Source organism: Ascidia mentula, chromosome 2, assembly GCF_947561715.1.
Source record: "Ascidia mentula chromosome 2, kaAscMent1.1, whole genome shotgun sequence".
In the NCBI taxonomy this organism is placed as follows: Eukaryota; Metazoa; Chordata; class Ascidiacea; order Phlebobranchia; family Ascidiidae; genus Ascidia; species Ascidia mentula.
This window is the reverse complement of record NC_138567.1, coordinates 1288216-1309654: the sequence shown is the minus strand read 5'-3', so window position 1 is coordinate 1309654 and position 21439 is coordinate 1288216. Positions and strand designations below refer to the sequence as shown.

Below are 21439 nucleotides of genomic sequence, written 5' to 3'. Positions count from 1 at the left end.
TTTCGGTCAGTAAGGTGACTTGTAACACAAGTGTATCATAGCGCGTCATAATTAAAATCATCCACATATTTAAAAAGATTAAGGATGAAACTACTTGAATAACATTTGAATAAATTCTTGTGGTTACATTAACTTACACTTTTTCGCCGCCGAAAAGCGCCAATATCGCATTTAACCCAATGCATTTTTCATTTTGCGTAAAGTGTTACTCATGCGTGACGAAAAGAGTTTCCATTCCATGTTTTTGTATTCTATGGTGTAACTAGCTAATATGTGAAAACTTTACTAACATTGGGCGCAGTTGGGCTTGTTGATTTTTTCTGCTAGGCATGTAAAATTTTACATTTCATTGTTTACTCATATCACGTACAGAATCCTTTTTCATATGTTTTTGTCATAGTTTCCACCGATACTTATTATGACATCAGAGAAGGTCGGTCATCCTCCCCCAAGGAACCACGTCCTGATGACGTCATCCAACGTTCATCAATTTCTGGGTTAGGTTCTGGAGGTCATCTGAATTGCCAGGAACTGCAAATTTTAGAAGGTAGACCTTCAACGTGGTTGTTGTACGAGTTTGTTAAAACATGATTGATGTGAGACCGAAGTATTCGTATCAGTGGAGGATTTCAAAGAAAGGGTTTGAATCAAGGCGTTTTAACTAGGAGTGCACAATGACCTATGAGGGAAATTCTCAAGATTCTCCCAAAAAGTAGTAATTTTCCCACATAATCAGATTGGTGAAAAATATTTATGGATAATGCAATACCGTTTTGGAGTCCAAGGAGTGTACATAACACTGAACAAAATAGAGCAAAAAATCACCAAATAAATTCATCTCCAATTAAAAGATAATGCAATTTGTTTGTTGTTTCACTAATTGGCAAAGTTTATAATCATTTTCATTGCAGCACTGTAATAATGATACGGGCCAGATACTGCACTGTGCAAAATCTGTGAATTTTTTAACCTGTGTCAAACTAAACTAATAATGAGAGCTGCAGACAGGGTGTATACACGCACTGTTTCAACCTGTAAGGTATAAACTAATAATGTTGTTATTTCAACAACAATTTCAGGATGCAATATTCATAACATGGTGAAAAACCTGAACTCTGAAAGGTAAATAAGTTTGTATTTTGGTCACAGAGTCCAATCCAAACTCTGATGCAGAAAACTTATCTCCTGCACTTGGTGATTTTACTTCAACACAAACAGCCACTCAAGGTCAAGTTGATTCTAAGCATGAAGCAGGTGATATTGAAAAATATAATAATGACGAAATATATCTAAAAACTTCTGTTACAGTAAAGTTTTAATCATTTTTAATGTCACCTGATGCATTTGGTATATTTAAAAATTTTGCAGAACAAAATCAAAGCACTGAGGAGCGTCCAACTACTTCTGATGATGAAACATACAGTCGTCCACCAAGTGGAGAAACAGAAAATAAAGAAAATACAGCACAGGAAACAATGCAACAAACAGGTAACTTGATGTGGGTTGCGTTGTTGTTTTTGCAGGAATCCGCCATTTTGCAAAATGGTCTGGAAACCCTGCCTCATGAATTGTTAGACTTGGATCTGCAAAATCCTGTTTTGTCTGAAATTGATGTCATTAGTCGATTAGTTACAAGAAAATCTTTGTGAAACTTATTCCCAGAATAGTAAAAGGATTTGCATTCTGCCTGACATGTACATTTCTACATTTCACAAATCCTTGCTGTATACTGTCCCATCCAGTAGAAATATTTTTTTTTACTTTAAAAATATTAGGTCCTTGTATAGGTTACCAGACCCAGCAATGGTTATCGGGCAAGTGGAACAGTCAGCAGGTGCATTGTTGCAGAGGGCCTTGAAAACAAGATTTCTTTGATTTAATTGCCATATAGGTCCTTTAAAACTGTCACACTCATTTTGTTTAAAAAGCCACATTCACCTGATGTAGCTGATTTTGTAACCTTCATTGCTGTATAATGACTTCAGAGTAGTTGCAAACCCTAGGTTTTTGGACAAATTTGCTTCTTCTGAGATAAAATCTAGGTTGCACATCACAATGTGCTTTTTGTTTGCGATAGGTTGTAAACATGCTTCTATAGTATTGTTTTGAGGATTTGTTGCACAATGCATCAACATATTTTAAAAATTGAAGTTATAAACACATGGCCTATGGCATCAGTATAGAGGTTGCTACAGACCCCTGACAACTCTCTACTAACCCCCAGGGGCCTGTGGACCCCCAGCTAAGGATCATTATTATTGTTACAGCAGCAATGTAGTAAAGACATGGGCCAAATGCTGCAAAGTGTAAAACTTTTTAATCTTTCAACTATTTTGATTACAGACTCCAATCCAAACTCTGATGCAGGAAACCGATCTCCTGCACTTGGTGATGTCACCCGAACTCAAACAACTTCTGATTCCACCCAAGGTCAAGTGGTATCTGAGTATGTAGCAGGTAATATTGAAGAAATATATCTGGATAATTATATTTATGTCGAGTTTTAATCATTTTTAATTTCACCTGATGCATTTTATTTTTTTGTAGAACAATTTCAAAGCACTGAGGAGCATTCAACTACTTCTCATGACGAAACATACAGTCGTCCACCAAGTGGAGAAACAGAAAATGCAACACAGGAAACAATGCAACAAACAGGTAACTTAATGTAGGTTAGCGTTCACATCACAAGCACATCACTGTGTATTTTCGTTTGTTATCCAACAATTCTAAAACGACGTGCTTTTCTAATTTTGAATTATTGTAAAAATATATTTGCAAGTTTTTGTTTTGTTAATACCGAAAGGAAGTTGGCTATTTTTTCAACAACTTAACAACCATGATTTTAAAATGATCCACATGGAGGTATTTACAGATTAAGTGTTTGTTTGTCTTTCTGTCCAAGCTGTGACAGCAAATTTCATGATAATTTGAACGAACAATGCCAAAACATTTTTGTTTCTAACATAGAAAGCAGAACACCAGAGGAAGTATTCTCATCGTTATCACTGTCAGACAACTCATCACCACAGCATGCACATATTGCACATACTGGTACAAGTTATATTATACATTTATCACTGTACTAGTTTGTAATATAGTAACTACCTGTTATTTGCTAAACTCCTCTTTTAAAACATGACAAACAATTTGGCACCAAAATTTAAGAACACACCAGAACTCAATTTTACTTACACATACTGGTATACCAACACATTTCATGCCTCATCAGTAAGGGTTGAGGCAATTGGGTGATTTGACATGGATTGATCAGTGAACTTCAGCAATATCCATTTAACTAAAAAAAATATAGCTAAAATATTGATATGCTTTAGTCGTAAGTGCCAAGGATGTGGGTGTTTAGGCATAGAAGGGCTGAAAAGTTACCTTTTTTAGTACAAATGAAAAGTTACCCAGGGGTGGCACTCACTTTTTTAGTACAAACGAATGGGTGCATAATCGATGCACATGTCTGTGCAGAAGAAAATGACATGTATTAAAATACGAATTTGTTAATTTTAATTGTGTGTCATCAGAGTCTTATCTCCAATGTTTTTACAAAAATTGAAGCACTATTTTTGGTAAACTGAATGAAGATTTAATAGCATAGGCTGGCCTTTGGATTAAAACATGCCTAAGGCCAATTCTACCTTTTCATAATTGGTTAACCACCATTTTTCAAATGTTTATACAAACAAAACTATCCAAATTATTGGTTTAATAACTGCACTTATGTAGGTTCAGCAAGATCCAAGTCAGGCTTGTTGGACAAAGTGTTTCCTTGGCTTAGAAAAAAAGATGCCACCAAATACCCAGGTACGATAATTATATAAATTACCCACATTTCTTGTTTATGACTGTTTGCTGTCGACAATGTACGTATATAGTTGTATTGTACTAATTTGCTTTTTACCTTTTGGCTGTCTATTTGTACAATCAAACATTAGTTATTACTACAAGACAGCTCTGATGGCAAAAATACTTGTAAGTATCAACTTTTAGGTTGCTCTGTTATACATCTTGTAGTATTAAAAAAATGCCCTATGCTAATGCATTAGTATAGACTGAAATATTTGGTGGTCCAAATGTTAATTTCCTAAAATCTTGGTGGTATCCAAGCAGAAATAATGGAGTTTGTTGTAATACCAATTTCTTGAATTAAGAGTATATACCTCCAATGTTTTTCCAAAAATTGAAGCACAATATGTTATATTCTCAATCAAGATTCAGAAGCATGAGCTGGCCATTGAATTAAAACATGCAACCATCAAAGAAGTCGCAACAATCAGTATATATAAACCTATCTTTTAACTTTTGTAAAATAATGCATTTGCAGAATATTATTTCAAAGTTGCAGCTTTGCAATATTATGGCTTTTTTTGCACATATAGAATATTATTTGTACATACATACTTACATGAAAACAATTCTGTGCACTGGTATCAAATGAAGCTAAGGCATAAAAACGTTTCATTGCGCAGTATAATGTAAGTCGCGAATCAAATGTATAAATTTAGGCCGTTTTTTGCAAAACAAAAATGTAAAAAATCCCCACTCAAAAAAAAAATCTGTTGGTGCTCTTTATCGCCACCAAATATTTCCGCAAAACTTGACACTTGAACGGCAGTGAACGCAAAAGTGAGATGTGTGTTTATTTAAATCTTAAATCAATTTATATTTTATTTCAGATGGAAACGTCAATCGAAAATTTCTTGTTAAAAGTTACGTGGATTTGTTGCAACACGAAAAATACTCTGAAGCAAATGAAACAAGAAACCAACTTTCAAAGTCGCTTGAAGGTCGTGGGAAAACTGCAACAAATTTGAAAACAACTGGAGATAAAAAGAGAAAAAAGGGAAAATGTTTGGAATCGATTTTATTTTACGAACTTGGAGGTGAATTTTATTCAAGGCATCACGATGACGTGAGAGGGGTGAAAGGTGTGAGGAATTGTGTTTGGGGTTTGAAACTGACATGCTGGGATTTGATGGAAACATCGGATTCGAATCAAAAACTTGAAAACAAACGAATAATTCGTGGTCATGTGATCTCACTTATGGAAACGATGAGACTCAAAATACAAAATATTAAAAACGTGGAAGAAGAATTTCAATGTTTAAGTGAAGCGTGGTGTTTGCTCTGGATTGAATTGAGTCAAGATTTAATCGGAGATTATTCGTCGAGGGAATCAACAATTAAACTTGGAATTGAAATGATGAGGAAACAGTTTGGTGAAAACTCAGCAAAGCATGGAGTGTTCGGAGGTTTGTTACACAACCTTGGTCATGTTTGCATGGAAACAAATCGACTGAATGAAAGCGTGGATTTTTATCAAAAAGCAATCCAAGCTTTCAGAATGGCTACAGACATAACTGAAGAGAGAAGAAGGGAGAGGATTGAAATAAGTGAAAACAATTTGCAAACAGTTACAGAAAAGTTACAACAATAGGCATTATGACATCACAACTGCATAACAATTGTAGTTTCTGGATTGGTCAGTTAAGCATGAAACAGCAGTAATAATTATAAGTAAATGTTTTTCCACAAAATGTGCTGTGGAAACTTTTGATGCAAAATGTATTGGATTGAAATCAAAACCTAGAGTATCGTAGAAAAATATTGTGTTTGTAAATAATATTGGTTGTTGTTTTTCACCATGTCAATATTTAATTGTGAATGCAATAAAAGTAGATTTCAGACAAGTTTTTTAATGAAGAACGAGATGGTTGAGGACAAAGAAGTGATTTTGAAGCCATTTGTATGAAAAATTGTGCAGAAAGCAGATTGCTCCAAATCAGTCTGAGAGTGGATATGGTAAAAAAGTATCTGACAGGTTTGATGGAAAAGTATTAAATGTGTAAGATATGTGGTATTTTTAGGTTAAAATTGATTACCAATGTTGTAAGATCTGCTGGATAGGCTCTAAAAATCTTGACACAAGGCACTGTTTAGTTTTAAAAGTTTCAGCAGTTTTGATACAAACAAAATTCAGATTCTTGCAGATAAACACCAGCTTTAATGTGCAAAGAAACTTGTGGTGCTATTTTAGACTACAATTAATATTTTAGGTGACAAAAAAGATATAGTTGTGATGACGTTTGCTTCTTCATGACTTTGTAGTTAGGGGGTTTGTAGATGTTAAGTACGAGATAGTTTTAAGCATGGAGCACAAACAAAACTTCCTAACCTGTGCCTTTCCACATGTTTTTAAGTGTTTTATACATGGACAAATGGTTTTGACAACGGTAAATTTGCATTGCAGGTAAGTTACACACATAACCAAGATATACATTCAGATATTTTGTTGTCAAAGCAAGATTTAGTAATATTGTAGATCACATAATGTAAAGCATTGCACACATAATATCATAGAGTAACAGTTCAAAATGCTGTTTAAAGTCAACTGGATGTGGATGAAACCGACAGATTAGAGATATCTTTGTAACAATATCAGTTTTTCCATTTGATTTCCTGAAAAACAGTAAAATACTTAACAGTAATAAAACGATGTAACAAACACTTGACTGGTGTTGTTTGTGGATTAGTGTAATCTTAGGCATGGGCGTATCCAGGGGGGGGGGGGGGTCCGGACCCCCCCCTTTTGTGAAATATTTTGGTCTTTTTTGATAACTAAACAAACGCCACTGTATTTTTTTGTCAAAATCCGCATGAAAACCAGAAATTTTCTTTAACGTTGACCTGAAAACCGCATCGTGCTTGCATTAGCCATTGTTTCCAAACAGGGAGCATTGTTACCGAACACTTGACATTGTTACCGAACATGTTGCATTGTTACGAAACAAAGGTCAGTTTAGGGACGAAACGTCGTTTTTCAGTGGCCACGTTGCAATGACAAGCGGTTTACTTGCGTGAAAGTCAATTAGTTTAGTTGTTAAACTTTGAAAGCAGTAGTAATAACACTACGGCGCAAACGCTATACGGCAAAACCTCACATCGAGTGTTCCATAGCGTTACACAATTGCGCAAGCCAGAAAGCCACCGTTTATATGACGATTGGCGCGAACACCGGCGTTCGTATTTTAGGATTCTCGCCCACAATTAACCTTGGTTTATACCTGAAAATCGGGGAATTCCCTAAAAAATTTGGACCACCCCCTTTAAAAATTCCTGGATACGCCCCTGATCTTGGGGTTACCATATTTTGTTGTCAATTAAAACTTATTTGACAGCAGCATGGTATTGATTCAAAATAGGTAACCTTACGTTAATTAACAGGCTATTATGGGTCTTCTCTTTAAATACTGGACATTTAGGCACTTTTTGTCAATTTCCACAATCACATATTCTAACACCGAAACTTAGGACATCTGGTTGCCTGGCAACCCTATGTTATGGGAACTCACCTGTGATCTTAACTGATTTGACAAATACTGCCTCATATGTTGGTTAGCTTGTGGGATTTTATCAAGATACAACATCAACTGCTGTCGATCACGTTGATAAACAAGAGTCTGTACAAAAAACTCAACTTTATAATTTACCTCAATTCAAATCCACTGTAGTGTGACAGTTGTAAAAATACATAATATGTAATTATTTTTAGATGAATGGTTACAGTCCGTCACAAGCAGCTAAGGCTCAATGCAGTGAAACTGAAACGACATGTTAGCTGATAAAGCCTTACATCAATTACAACTTTGTAGCATTTCAGTTTCATCGCCATTTCCAATCATTTATCGGATGTTTCAATTTCAGCTCAATATTTTGCAAGAGCCTTTAAACAAAACATGGAAGAATATGAACAGGTTGCAAAATACAATGTAAAAAACACAACAGACATCATCTGGGGCATGATTTTTACTCAGAACGTCGACCACTCGATCAAAACCAATAACGGCTTGCAGTCTTGCACTCCGAAACAATGAACGTGGAACTGTCAACAAAGTTTCTATATCACGCCATCTGAAAAATTGTAATTAGTTTAAACAAACATTTCAAAAGTGTGTGTGTAACAGAAATAATTTGCCTTCTCATTCTGCACAAAGCTGCAATTGTCGTAAACATAAACTGGCTTTCACTGATTTTATGTTGATTGCAAATTGAAGTGGGACTACTTAAAAGACCCTGAAAAACAAGGTTGGATTTTTGTGCAAAACCATATATATACAAACAAACAGCAGATAACAATAAGCTAAACATACAAAGAAATCAGGTAAAACATATTGAAGCATTTTTCATGTAATTTTTTGCATTTACCTCTGCCTCTCCCCAATGATAATAACAACAATAAAACAAAGTGTCCACCACTGGTTTGTGGATAATTGCTTCTTTACGAGGGTGACTTTTAAACACCATGACTTGACCAGTTTTCTCAGCAGCGCTGTCAGCATCCTCCACAGCCGATTGTCGTTCCATCATCGCGATTTGTTCAAATATTGCACTGGTTTCATTCGCAAGGCGAATGTCAGCATCAAAATAATATCTGAAAAAAAAAATTTGTTTGTAGCTTTCACATGATAACTGTGGGTTAAACATAAGTTTTTAAAACCCAATGGAAAATTTATACATTATTTCACTGAGTTAAAAAACAGCAGTTGGCAAAATCATTAACTAAAAATTATTACAAACTGGACCAGCCAATGGCTATAAAGTGAACATAGAGTGTTTGCACTATAGTTTTTAAACTAATCTATTTTGTCACTGAAAAGCAAAAACATTTGCACTAAAATGACATACATTTTACTGCAATCTGAACAGCATTCAAGAGCAACACTCATTTATACAAACCCCTGGTAATATATTTGAAAGAACAAGTTGGTCAGACTCCATCTTTGGGTAAGAGTCTACCAATATCTGGGTTATGTTATGGGGCCATTTATTGTAACTTTCTGTTCACAAGGAACTCACTTAATACAGTCTTTCAACCCCGATGATCTAATTTCAGGAGTGGTTGTGGCAGTCGATGCAAGACATTGTTTATATTTCAACATTGCAGCTTCTTCAGTTCGACCAAGGGCACTTAATGTTTCGTGTAGTTCATCAACTTCACCAGCTTCTCGCAGATAAGCACAATAATGATCCACTGCCACTGGATGACTCATCAGTTCTTTGCTAAATATATCTACAAACATGTAACATATTTTCTTGTCAGCCACCAAATAATTGTCAATACAATATGTATACGCTCTATATATTAGCTTAGTTGCCTTGTATTATTTTTTCAGTAAAGTTTACAGTCATAAAAATCTGTTCCATTTGTATGTTGATAATTATTTACTATAAGTAAAACATTTATCGTTCCTTGGTCAGTATATCTACAAATATGTATACACCATATATTCAAGATAGCCACCATATATAATCGTCACCACAATATGTGTAATGATGTTAAAACTTAATATAAGTGCCCTCAATTGTAAGCTGTTTATTATTTTAAGTAATGTTTAGTGTCCATTTTTGTATCAGATCCTGTTTCCCTTATTGGTAGATAAATATATAAAGTTGAACATTTCCAAACATAATTTATCTAAAGCTTACCTCGTTTAAGTGTGTCTCGCATAAAAAGAGTTACTGCAACAATTGCATTGCCATCATGTCGATGAATTGCACTGTCCAAGAGCTTAGTTTTTTCATCTTTGGACTTGTATAGTTCAAGTACATAGGGGTTGCCAATCTGATCACAAAGAATAATGGTTTAAACTAGGTACTGCTGGGTAGGCTTTGCAGTTTTACCCACCAATAAATGACACAAAGTGTTGGACACTGAAGGAGCTGCAGCTCTATCTCGCTTTGCTTGCACAAGTTGACGTCGAAGAGAGTTGATTTCTGTTTCAAGCTGAGTCATGTTTGTTGCGGATGGAACAGCTTTTTGGTCGTAGTTGGAAACAGCTTGATGAAAAATGATGATGTTTTATAAAACATTAATTGCATATTTACTGACAGTAATTATAACATTATTATCTACATGTAGCTCTGTTTTCCAGGGTTGCCTACTAGCTTGTGGTTATTGTGACCAATGGATTCCTACCTTCTGTGATGGTCACGGTTTGTTGAACATTGTTGGATTTTACTGATTAATTTTTTGTGGCAGGAGGTAAAGTTGCAGATGAAGGTTGAATTTGTTGTTTTTTTGGCATCGATGGCCGATGGGACCTGGCCGACATGGCTTGTGGTGGAGTTGCCTCAGCAACGTAACTCTTTTCACCATGACCATAAACACTAGCTTAAATTCTATTAAAACAATCAATTTTTATAAAAAAATGCCTTATAAAAATCCAATATTGTATATGGGGGTAGGTGGAATTTGATTGGACAAATAACAGTATTTTTGCAATTCCGCTATCCATGCAAAAACAATCAGCTAATTCAATAAAATATACAAAATGCCAGTTTATCTGTGCAATCAAAGCTTGCCTAAAAAAAGACAGTTACAAAATAGCAAACTTTTAAATCTTGGGTATCATTACATCAAAACCTCTCTCTTAGACAAAGTTTAAAACAATTGCATTTTACCTTTTATTGACAAGTATTGCTGTTGAACCAACAAATTGAATTTTTTCGATGCTGTCTTCATTTTCATCGTCATCATCAAAGTGGAATCGTTTTAATGAGGTTCCACTCCAGTATTCACCCGAGTCAACTTGCTGGGGAACTGTTGGCTAGAATAAAACACAAAATTTTATGTACATCCAATAATGTCCTGTGCGTTAGTCCTATAGTACTACTGTATATTAATATTGGGAAGTTCTCAAACTTTTATTTTCATTTTCTGTGTTAATGCAAACTACACTATTACAAATTAGCATTTGTTTGTGCAACGAATCCACTCATCCATGTTTTAAACTTAATTACCTGCCAACAAACTGAAGCCATGATAAAAAAAAAATTTAGTTTACTTTGCACTATTTTCCACAAATAATGAAATTAATTTAACACAGAAAGTAACAGGGAATTTATCTGTAATGTTTGTAGGCCTAAATCTCCGATGTGCCAATATTGTTCGAAACCCGGGTAGTAAACGGTTGTTTGTAAACAATTTGCTGAGTTGATGCCTCTGCTTTAAAGTATGTATATTCCTCTACACAACCTCAACCTCTAAACACCAGTGAAAGACACAAGACTTCAAAGCTTGTTGTATATTCACATGCGTATCGGGTATTATGAATAACTATCTATAAATTCTCCAGAACCCTGCAATTATACAAACCCAACCTGACAAGTGTCTCCAATTATGTTGTGCTGCTGTAACATCGGACGACCCTTGATCTATTGTGTAGTAAGGTTTTTGGCATTAGTAATTAAATGTTAAACTTATACTTCACCAAATGCATGTTTCCAATATTACCTGCTTGAAGTTCAGAAACCACTTGACCTTGTCCTTGAGTGGAATCAGAGGTTGTTTGAGTTAGGGTGACAGCACCAAGTGCAGAAGATCGGTTTTCTGCATTAGAGTTTGGATTGGATTCTTTGACTAAAACACAAAAATATTAAACTTTCAGGGTTCAGGTTTTCCAACAGGTCACTCTGCATATGATTAGTGAATGCTGGATTTGTTGTTGAAATAACAACAATAATAGTTTGGTTTGACACAGGTTAAAATATTGACAGCGTTCGCGTAGTGCAGTATCTGGCTCATATCCTTACTACAGAGCAGCTGTGACAATAATGCAATGGGTTACCACCATTTATAACCTGCAGTGGCACTAAACTAATCTGGGAATAGCTTTGCACGAACTGTATTCATTTTACAGCAATCAAGCTTACAGAATCATTAACTATATCAGGTGAATGCGACTGATAATCATTAACTATATCAGGTGAATGCGACTGATTAAAGCTTTACTATTCAGCATATACCACAAACTCATACAACAATCATGCTGTAATCCTAACCTTCCAAAACTTGTGGTTCCTGGCGATTGAGATGACCTTCAGAATCGAACCCAGAAATTGATGGACGTTGAATGACATCATCAGGATGTGGTTCGTTGTGAAAGGATGACCAAATTTTTCTGATGTCATAATGTTTTGATGTACGAGTATCGGTTAGAACTGTGTCAAATAATTGACAATAAAACAAGTATATACGATTAAACAATGAAGTGTAGTACTGTACACTCATCAGGTAGCAAGTTGAGCAAAGATTTTCTTGTGAATAGTCGACCAACACATCAAATTCAAACAACTAATCGAGTTTTTTTTAGTTAATGACAAACAGTTGAAAAGCAAGTTTATGTTACATATTTCTATGTTACATAGAATCCTATGAGGATCTGGGTTTTCTACATGTGTCATGGGCAAAGTTCTCCATCCTAATTTGCACTACAGACCAGTGTAACGCAGTTAGTATTTTCACGGACCACACTTCATGGTGTAGCAAGTGAACAATGATTGTAAAGTGTACGTAAGTTATACATCTGGCTGGATAAGTGCACAACTGGTATTCCTAGCTGGGTGAATATAAAGTATGTCGCACCCTCAAATTATTGCAAATAAGTATTTTTCGCAAGTTTGCCAAGCCTGCAATAAAAATGAAGATTTACGCTTAAGCGTAGCCCAAGCTTGCAAGAAAAACGAAAATTTACAGAAAAGTAACAGAAAATTAATTTTGATTGTGCTTCTGTGCTTGATCCATTGTAAAAATGTTGTTTATTCATCACTGATTGGTTTGTTACGTCACTTTCAAAATTACAATGCTCATTATCAAAAATTAAGCATGTGGAGGGTATTTCCCAATTTGATACTTCCTTTAATAGAAATCAAACATGTCACATAAAGGATAATCTCATCAAAATATGTTTGTTAACCACAGGAAGTTTTATGATTCTATGGTTACACGCATTAAACAATCTGACGCTGAACAATCAAAGAATGTGGAAATAATCATAAATATTTTTCCAGTATTTAAGAAAATGTTTTGACATCTGTCTTAAAGTGAAACACACATTTATTGACGATGATATTTAGTGTAGTGCAACACTACAAGCTGCAAACAACACATAAAAAACTTTAAACTGTGCGTATCATTTGACTGAGGCAATTTATTTATATGCGGAAGAAGAACTTCTGCAGTAGGAAGAGTTTGGAGATTCAGAATGTGATTTAGGATGAGTTACTTGATGGTGACGATGGTAGAAACTTTGACCTTTGAAACATAGATTGGAAAATGTTTTTACAAAAAAATCTATCCGAAATTAAATTTAATATGATCAGCGCACGCTTTCAGCACTCATTTGCATATAAGTTTGCCGCTTGGTGACGCACGAGAGTCGAGTAATGAAGGCGAAGTCCTTTCATTGATTGGAAATTTGAAAGCAATCTTAGACTTTCGACGCGACTATCGTGTGACCTCAGGTGCTACCCAAACTAGTTTATGACGTCACTACATTAATGTGACTCACTTCGTGAATTCGTTTGTATAGTTTGTGTTTTTACTGGGAAATATAATTCCAATCACACATAACTTTATGGATGCAAGTTGATGCTAGTTTATTTAGGATGTGAAGATTGGAATATTTTTTGAAGGCCTCTGACTTGAATGAAAATTCCTCAGTTAAACAAAAATTTGCAACCGGCGAAAATCAAACGTCTCTGTCAATGTTTCGCAGGTGGATTTACGATGAAAGTTTTGGGCCGAAAACTTCTGATTTTTCTGTGATAAAAAGTGTCGTTTTACCAGAAAAACTAGCTGACTAGATTTACAAAAATGATTAAGAAATTTAAAAACTCGTCCGTTTGCATTAACTTTTTGAAACTGATGTTTGACTTGTTGCTTGCTGTTGATCCTCAGTAATTGTAATGATAAAACTACGTATTCTATATCCAGTTGTTCTTCAGCCCAGCTGCAACAAGTGTGCGCCTGTTAAAGCAAAGTGATGACAATACCGGGGTAGTTTTTTTCCGGACGAGTGCAACTCTTTTTTGTCACTGGCCACTTATTAAACAGATGCCCGGAATTGCCAAGATAGACAACGAAAAAATGGGTTCATGGTGAATAGTCCTTTGTGACAAAACAATGCCTTTTCATACTTAACAATAAGAGTTTTATAAACGTTTGTGTCGCTGTCCGGGTTCAATTTTCGAGCCAACAAAAATTAGACAGCGGGCAAAATTGACCAGCCTTCAGTTGGACTGCATCATGCTGGACAATTATTCCTTTTTTAATTAAGTCAGGAAATATGCGTGGGATGCAAGGGAAAGTCGGAAAGAAACAATTTTCACAAGGAAGGGGCGTGCGTAACACCACGCATGTTTCATGACTTAATTCCTCGCACAATTGGAACGCAGACGGAACCAGGGATGCAGACGGAGGTTTTCATGCAGAACTCTCGCAATCTTCTGCTGGCATCCGACTCTACGACAGACCTTTTTCATCGCAACTTGTTATAAATACATGTTGCTCGTTTACAATTTACTCTGACGCCTAACTAGAACTAGTTACTCAATCTATTTCCTCACTTTCTTCTTCTCACGTTCTAACCAACGCACGCGCTCTTACAAATTAGCAACGTGTTGTAACTGTTTCCATCTCGCTAAGTAATTATCAATGTACTAACCTATACCCACAGTAGACTTAGTTTCAGTTATGGAAGCAGACAAGCGAATTCATTTAAAATCACCGCAACATTTACAGCAATATGACGTCACAGGCAGTTTGTGACTTCGACACTCAGAACGTCGGTATTTTACTCTTTTCTATTTCAGACGTCGTCATTATAGCAAACACCCAACCAACGTTAAAACATTTGGTATTACTTGTTTATGAATTTTGAATACTTTGAATTTACGAATAACATTTTACTACCAAGGCACTTGAAACCGTAACAGCGAAAACAAGCAGGCAATCGTTGTGTCGTCGATTCAAATCCTTTTGCAACTGCAGTTCTTTAAACAAACCCGACAACTATAAACATACTCTGGTGTTTATAAGGAACTTATCATGGGAAAAGAGACATGTGTCATCACCTTAGATTGTGGTGTCACATAGATCTGGGCTTGAACACAATTAAACGCCGACATCCACTTTTCTACCAACTCCACTTGTTGTTCGTGAAACAGGTGAAAACTTCACATTTAAATTTATAAAAATTTATTGTCTTTAAAGTCAGTTCAAATTAAGAATACTTTTTGCGTTATGTATTCATAAATATACTTGGTGGAACATACGACAAGCAAATCTGGAAGCAGCAACATGGAAACGCAAAAATGGTCACAAAATAATTGCGTGATAACAGTCTTTGCGCGTAATAACTGCAGTTGCAATAAGTGGAAAAAGTTCTACTGCATACGCTGTGCAATCTCATTAACGCAAGCAAATTGAAACAATAAACGATAAATGTGACGTCATAAAGAGCGCAAGGCCGGAAATAACAACAATTACCATTGCAGCCTCACCTTTTATCGCAGGTAATTTGGCGGAAGTTGCACAGCGAAGGTGTTTGATGGATCGTAGCTATACCATACACTATCACCCGAGCCAACTCGTCTACAGGTTCTTACTGCAAATAGATAACAGGCACCTGTAGTGAACAGCTTCGATGTCGTCCAAAGAGCAGGTATTCAAGATGTTTTTGTTTTTTTAAAAATTTCTGCAACGAAATATGTATTTATCTTTCCATCTGTTTTGATACAGCATTACCCTTCAATCAACGCTGGGGACATTCGATGTGATCCAGTCAATTTTATTGCCGGAACTGGTGGATTCGGAGATGTTTTGGTTGGGTATCATATTCGTTTGGAACGATTTGTTGCAGTAAAAGTCATTAAATCTGGCGGACCCCAAGACGAGGAAATGTTTAAGAATATGTAAGTGCGGCCTATTTTACCCTGAACTTGTGATTTCAAAAACAACATTCACACAGATTCTGGGAGGAAATGAAAAACCTGTACAAACTAGGAGATCATGACAACATAGTTCGTGTCTACGGTTGGACCAAATGGCCATTTGCCATCGGGATCGTCATGGAGTTCTGCGAAGGTGGAAACTTGCTTCAGTTATTACTGAATCATTCAATTTCATTGGGATTTCCCTTACGTGTCCGGCTTTTACACGATGCTGCAAAAGGTCTCAAATCTTGCCATGGTTTACCTCTGAAGAGAGTGGTTCATCAAGACGTCAAACCAGAGAATGAGTTGCTCACCAAATTTCTGCGCCTCAAACTATGCGACTTTGGAAGTGCTGAACTCGCAACAACCACAGGCTCGATGACTATGGATTCTTCGGCAAGAAGCAAGAAGGAAAGACCTCAATACACACCAATGTACACGGCACCTGAAAAACTAAGATACCTCACCATGAAACCTACTAAAGAACTTGATGTTTACGCTTTCGGTGTGATGGTGTTTACCGTTGTCGTGCGTGCATTGCCATATCCGACTGGCAACCGTAAAGCTTTACTGGATTCCATCAAGGAAGGAACAAGACCAAACTGTTCCAGAATAGAGGAATTAAAGCTTAATCCTAACGACAGCGACAGAATAATCGTTGAAAACCTCGAGCAACTGATGAAGCAGTGTTGGGATCAAGATCCATCTAAACGACCAACGATGATCGAAATCTGTGAGAGATTGCAGCAACTTCTCGACCAACAAAGCCCAGAAGTGATCGAGCAACAAGTGGAAGATGTTGTCAGACAGATGGACATCAAAGATCCCTTTCCTATCAACCTTGATCGATTGGTTCCACTTGATTGCTATTCTACAAGAAACCAAAGATTTTCAGGTAGGTTTCGATAGTTTACAAATTGTCACTTAAGATTGATGAACTATGACTTTTAACTGTCAAAGCCACTTCAAGTCATGATTGCCAGTTGAGCGCACTTTTAAACAATTTGTCGTGTTGTCTTGTGTGTCCGTGCTATTTTAGCGCCCTTGTGCTTTGGGGACAGTTGGTAGTGCTTTAGAAATTCAAAACTTGATTATAGATTCATTAGATTTGTGCAAAACCCTGTTTCGTCCTTATTTAAAACACTACAAACTGAACTTAGATTACCTCATAATACACGTGTTAAATTTGCTGAAAATTGCGCTTCTGTGGAAAAGATTGCAAACTTTCGTTTTTTGTTTGTCATCTCTGTTTCGTCGTTTGAAATTGATGTTTTTAGTCGATAAGTTACAAGTAAATCTTTGTGGAACTTTTTGCCAGAAAAGTATAAAGAATCTGTCAGACATGTAGGCTACATTCCTACATTTTATTTTTTACTTTTTTTGACACAGTTACAGCCGATACCCGTACATCGACACATGCTGACATCAGAGAAGATCGGTCATCCTCCCACAACCAACCACTTCCTGATGACGTCATTCAACGTCCATCAAGTACTGGGTTAGGTTCTGAAGGTCATCTTAGTAGCCAGGAACAGCAACTTTTAGAAGGTAAACCTTCAACACGGTTGTTGTATGAGTTTGTTAAACATGATTAATGTGAGACCAAAGTATCCATATCAGTGGAGGATTTAAAAGAAAGGATTTCTTTGAATCATTGCATCTTAACTAGGGGTGCACATTAAGCTAGGAGGGAAATTCTCAAGATTCACCCAAAAAGTAGTATTTTTCCTACACAATTATGGGATTGGTGGAAGATATTTGTGGATAATGGAATGCCGTTTTTGGGTCCAAGGAGTGCACACACTAAACAAAAAACACTGAACAAAATACAGCAAAAAATCACATTTATCACCTTTTTAAAGATAATGCAGTTTGTTTGTTGTTTCACCAATTGGCAAAGTTTATATATACTTACTTTCCTCTGCAGCTCTGTAATAATGATCTGGGCCAGATAGTGCACTGTGCAAAATCTGTACATTTTTTAACCTGCACCACACTAAAGTAATAATGTGGTTCCTTTAACAACAATTTCAGGATGCAATATTTATAGCTGGTGAAAAATCTGGACCCTGAAAGGTAAATAAGTTTGTATTTTGGTCATAGATTCCAATCAAAACTCTGATGCAGGGAAACGACCCCCAGCACTTGGTGATGTCACCCTAACTCATTCATCCTCTGATTCCACTCAAGGTAAAGTTTTATCTAAACAGAAAGCAGGTAACATTGGAAACTTGTATAGTTTTAAGTTTACCATTAGATAAAGCATCTGATGGGACAGCACTCCAACCAAACTCGAGGGTCAAACAGTTAGTGAAGTTGTGGTCAGATACAACATGTCATAGTTTTGTATTGTTATGTTGAGGCTGTACAACAATTGAATGTTTTGTTAATGCCTGCTATGCAGGTAATGCCCATCCACTGTCATAGATGGGCAGCACATAACAAAACAATCGGTGATGCAGTAAGGTCAAATTTTGGGTTGAATGAGCATGGACGCGCATACTGTTTACCTCTTTAATCAGCTGGTTATTTGGTGCTGGGTGTTGTCAAAATGTTGAAATAGCATTAAAATGTTTGAGGGGATGTAATCACAGAAGTAAACTTTAATTTGCCATTTTATGTTTTTGCACTCAGCCCTTAAGGACCTATATGGGTATTAGATTGGAGAAATCCTGTGTTCAAGGCCCTCGGCTGTAATGCATCTAGCGACTGTTCAACTTGTTTCCCAATGACCGTTGATGGGTCTTGTGACTTACATAGGGACCTAAAATTCTACAAAGTTGAAAAAAAAAATTGCTCCTGGATGAGACTGTACAGAGCAAGGACATGTTGGGCCTCTTGGAAGATCATATGACCAACAGGGGGGTATACCCAGCCCTTGGGGGAGGGCTTTGACACTTTTTCAGCAACTAAATTTGATGCCATCGCATAGAGAAGAGTTGGAACTTACAAAAAAATGCAAATGAGTGGGTAGTTGAACGATTCATTTTTCTGCAAAATCCAGTTCCATTTTTGGTTGCTCTTTTAACCAAAATATTGAGTAACCAGGGGGGCAAATGGCCCTAGGGGGGTGGCTAAACCATTTTTTTGGAGACTAATTTTGATCAAAATTTGTAGATATGAAATGGATCTTTCATAAAATCACAAATGATTGGACACTTAAACGATTCATTTTGCCACAAACACAGCCTGATTTTTTTGCTCCATTTTCAACATAAATTTCAGCAGCACCCACCAGCAAGTTACTACCTAATTGGAATAGCTCAAAACCCCACTAAAACTGCCCCAAACACCCTAAAATTCGCCATGACAACAGCACGCACATGTGCGCTCATTCAACCGTAAATTTAACTTAATTGCGTCACTGCTTTGCTTGGTGATGCATGATTTTGCATTGTGACACAGGTCTACACGTTGGCCATTTCCCAGCACCAAAACTAATTTTCATAGAAATACCAATATGCGTCCTTCAGGGCAGATATTGTTTGGCGTCCATACTATCTAAAAATTAAAAAATTTTCCAGTCCACAAAACTTTAAACGCACATAACTCCGCCGTTACTCGTGAATGTATTTGTGTACGTTTTGCAATGGTAGAAGAATTGTTTTCCCAGCGTACACTGTGCAAAAGTTACAAGTAAAATATTGATTTTTTTTGTACGGTCATAATAATTGTTTGGTCGTTAAAACATATTGCCCCCACAAAATCGCGCACAAGTTATGTATCGCTGTAAGAGATTTTTTAGGGCTTTCCAACGGTGGTAGAGTTGCCTTTTCTGTCAACCTATGAAAAACAAGTTATAACTGATTTATGGCAATGCACATTAATATCCGTTAATTGAAAATTTTTTTTATTTTCATAAATTTTGTGTCAATCTATGCATCTTGCAAAAAAATTATCGAAACCCCACAAGTAACGGCAGAGTTGTGTGCGTTTGAAGTTTTGTCGACGGAAAAAAAATGTTTTGTCGACCAGCGCTCTTTGGTCAGTTGAAACGTTAAAAGTACAGGCATCAGTAAAAGAATTGTCAAGTTTAATTAGGCGATATACACAAATTAGTTTTCTGTGCAGCGACATATTTTTGTTTCATTTGGGAGTACCAAAAGTCACAAATAAAATGCATAATTTTTTTCTTTTTTTTGCAAAACTAAAGCCTAAAAAATCCTCTTTAGAGCCACCAACACATTTTCCGCACTGATCTCTATAAACACATAGAGATCAGTGATTTTCCGCGAGAATTTACACTTTGAAATGAACGTCAGGGTACGGATAAGCAAGATGTCGGGTTTATTTAAATCAAAAATCAATTTATATTTTATTTCAGATGAAAACATCGATCCAAATTCCCTGATAAAAGTTTACGTGAATTTGTTGAAAAACGTAAAATATTCTGAAGCAAATGAAACAAGAAACCAACTTTCAAGGTCACTTGAAGGTCTTGGGGCAACTGCAGAAGATTTGAAAAAAACTGGAGATAAAAAGAGAGAAGAGGGAAAATGTTTGGAATCGATTTTATTTTACGAACTTGGAGGTGAATTTTATTCAAGGCATCACGATGACGTGAGAGGGGTGAAAGGTGTGAGGGATTGTGTTCTGGGTTTGAAACTGACATGCGAAGATTTGATGAAAACATCGGATTTTGTTCAACAACTTAAAAACAAACAAATAATTTGTGATCATGTGATCCCACTGATGGAAACGATGAGACTCAAAATACAAAATATTAAAAACGTGGAAGAAGGATTTCGATGTTTAAGTCAAGTGTTGTGTTTGAACTGGATTGAATTGAGTCAAGCTTTAATCGGAGATTATTCGTCGAGGGAATCAACAATTAAACTTGGACTTGAAATGATGAGGAAACAGTTTGGTGAAAACTCAGCAAAGCATGAAGTGTTCGGGGTTTTGTTACACAACCTTGGTGGAATTTACGAGAAAACAAATCGACTAAAGGAAAGCGTGGATTTTTATAAAGAAGCAATCCAAGCTTACAGAATGGCAACAGACATAACTGAGGAGAGAAGAAGGGAGTGGATTGCAAATAGTAAAAACAGTTTGCGAATAGTTACAGAAAAGTAACAACAGTAGGCATTATGACATCACAACTGCAAAACAATCGGAAGTTGTGGCTTCTTGTTTGGTCAGCAAGCATAAAGCAGCAGTAATAATTATGAGTAAATGTTTTTCCATAAAATGTACTGTGGAAAAGTTGGATTAAAATCAAACACCTGAGCCATGCAGAAAAATGTTGCTTTTGTAAATATTAAGGATTGTTGTTTTTCCCAATGTCATTATTTAATTGTGAATGCAATAAAAGTGGATTTCATAAAAGTTGGTTTTATGGTGAAGAACAAAATTACTAAGTGGGAAAGTGATTTTGAAGCCATTTGTTTTTCAAAAGTTGTGCAGAAAGCAGTTGCTCTAATCAGTCTGAGAGTGGATATGGTAAAAAAGTATCTGACAATTTTGATGGAAATTATGAAAAACAGTTACTAAATATGTAAGATCTGTAATTTTTTTAGGTTCAAGTTTGCAACTGATGTATTTCGCTGAAGTCTTTATAAAACTCAGGGCACTGTTTAGTTATAAAAGTTTTAAGCAAAACAAAGCCACAAGTTTCAGTTTTAACCTAAGGAATTAAATCCATATTCTAGCA

General features: G+C 36.1%; 3 protein-coding genes and 1 pseudogene across 10 annotated transcripts in view; 3 read left to right on the top strand and 1 right to left on the bottom strand.

The window, feature by feature from the left end:
• Positions 1–21357, top strand: part of LOC145889066 (uncharacterized) — a 28342-nt gene extending 6985 nt beyond the window's left edge. Inside the window, exon 3 of the mRNA XM_082979948.1 lies at positions 21052–21357. The gene's annotated coding sequence lies outside the window, so the exon portion shown is untranslated. The remainder of the gene's footprint in view (positions 1–21051) is intronic.
• Positions 1–21439, top strand: part of LOC145889842 (uncharacterized) — a 137927-nt gene that overhangs the window by 2883 nt on the left and 113605 nt on the right. For 4 of the 7 annotated variants that reach the window (XR_014399533.1, XR_014399532.1, XM_082980880.1 and 1 more), the window contains exons 4-10: positions 401–547; positions 1150–1254; positions 1369–1488; positions 2344–2457; positions 2548–2658; positions 2971–3054; positions 3739–3816. Coding sequence is in view for 4 of the 7 variants with exons in the window: in XM_082980880.1 (XP_082837006.1) it covers positions 401–547; positions 1150–1254; positions 1369–1488; positions 2344–2457; positions 2548–2658; positions 2971–3054; positions 3739–3816 (759 nt within the window). In the remaining 3 variants the exon portion in view is untranslated. Of the gene's footprint in view, positions 1–400; positions 548–1149; positions 1255–1368; positions 1489–2343; positions 2458–2547; positions 2659–2970; positions 3055–3738; positions 3817–4688; positions 5629–21439 lie in introns of those variants that run through there. The other 3 variants (XR_014399534.1, XM_082980883.1, XM_082980884.1) reach the window with 2 other exon arrangements.
• LOC145888848 (spermatogenesis-defective protein 39 homolog) lies at positions 6347–12271 on the bottom strand (annotated as a pseudogene). Its single transcript, XR_014399470.1, has 15 exons — positions 12247–12271; positions 11854–12012; positions 11306–11431; positions 11168–11226; positions 10474–10619; positions 9989–10191; positions 9698–9849; positions 9499–9634; positions 8869–9082; positions 8218–8443; positions 7988–8085; positions 7800–7923; positions 7646–7735; positions 7365–7472; positions 6347–6471 (listed from the first exon to the last, which is right to left on the bottom strand). The product of XR_014399470.1 is annotated as a spermatogenesis-defective protein 39 homolog (transcript).
• LOC145889845 (uncharacterized) lies at positions 15492–21057 on the top strand. Its single transcript, XM_082980890.1, has 6 exons — positions 15492–15515; positions 15593–15765; positions 15822–16681; positions 17176–17334; positions 17890–17976; positions 20111–21057. The coding sequence occupies exons 1-6, from the start codon at positions 15498–15500 to the stop codon at positions 20860–20862; spliced, it is 2049 nt and encodes a 682-aa protein (XP_082837016.1). The 5' UTR covers positions 15492–15497; the 3' UTR covers positions 20863–21057.

What these genes read in the sequence shown, in the direction of transcription:
- LOC145889845 (XM_082980890.1), top strand. An exon ending in AAGAAACCAAAGATTTTCAG is followed by an intron (nt 16,682 to 17,175) that starts GTAGGTTTCGAT and finishes TTTTTGACACAG; the next exon opens with TTACAGCCGATACCCGTACA. An exon ending in GGAACAGCAACTTTTAGAAG is followed by an intron (nt 17,335 to 17,889) that starts GTAAACCTTCAA and finishes TTTTGGTCATAG; the next exon opens with ATTCCAATCAAAACTCTGAT.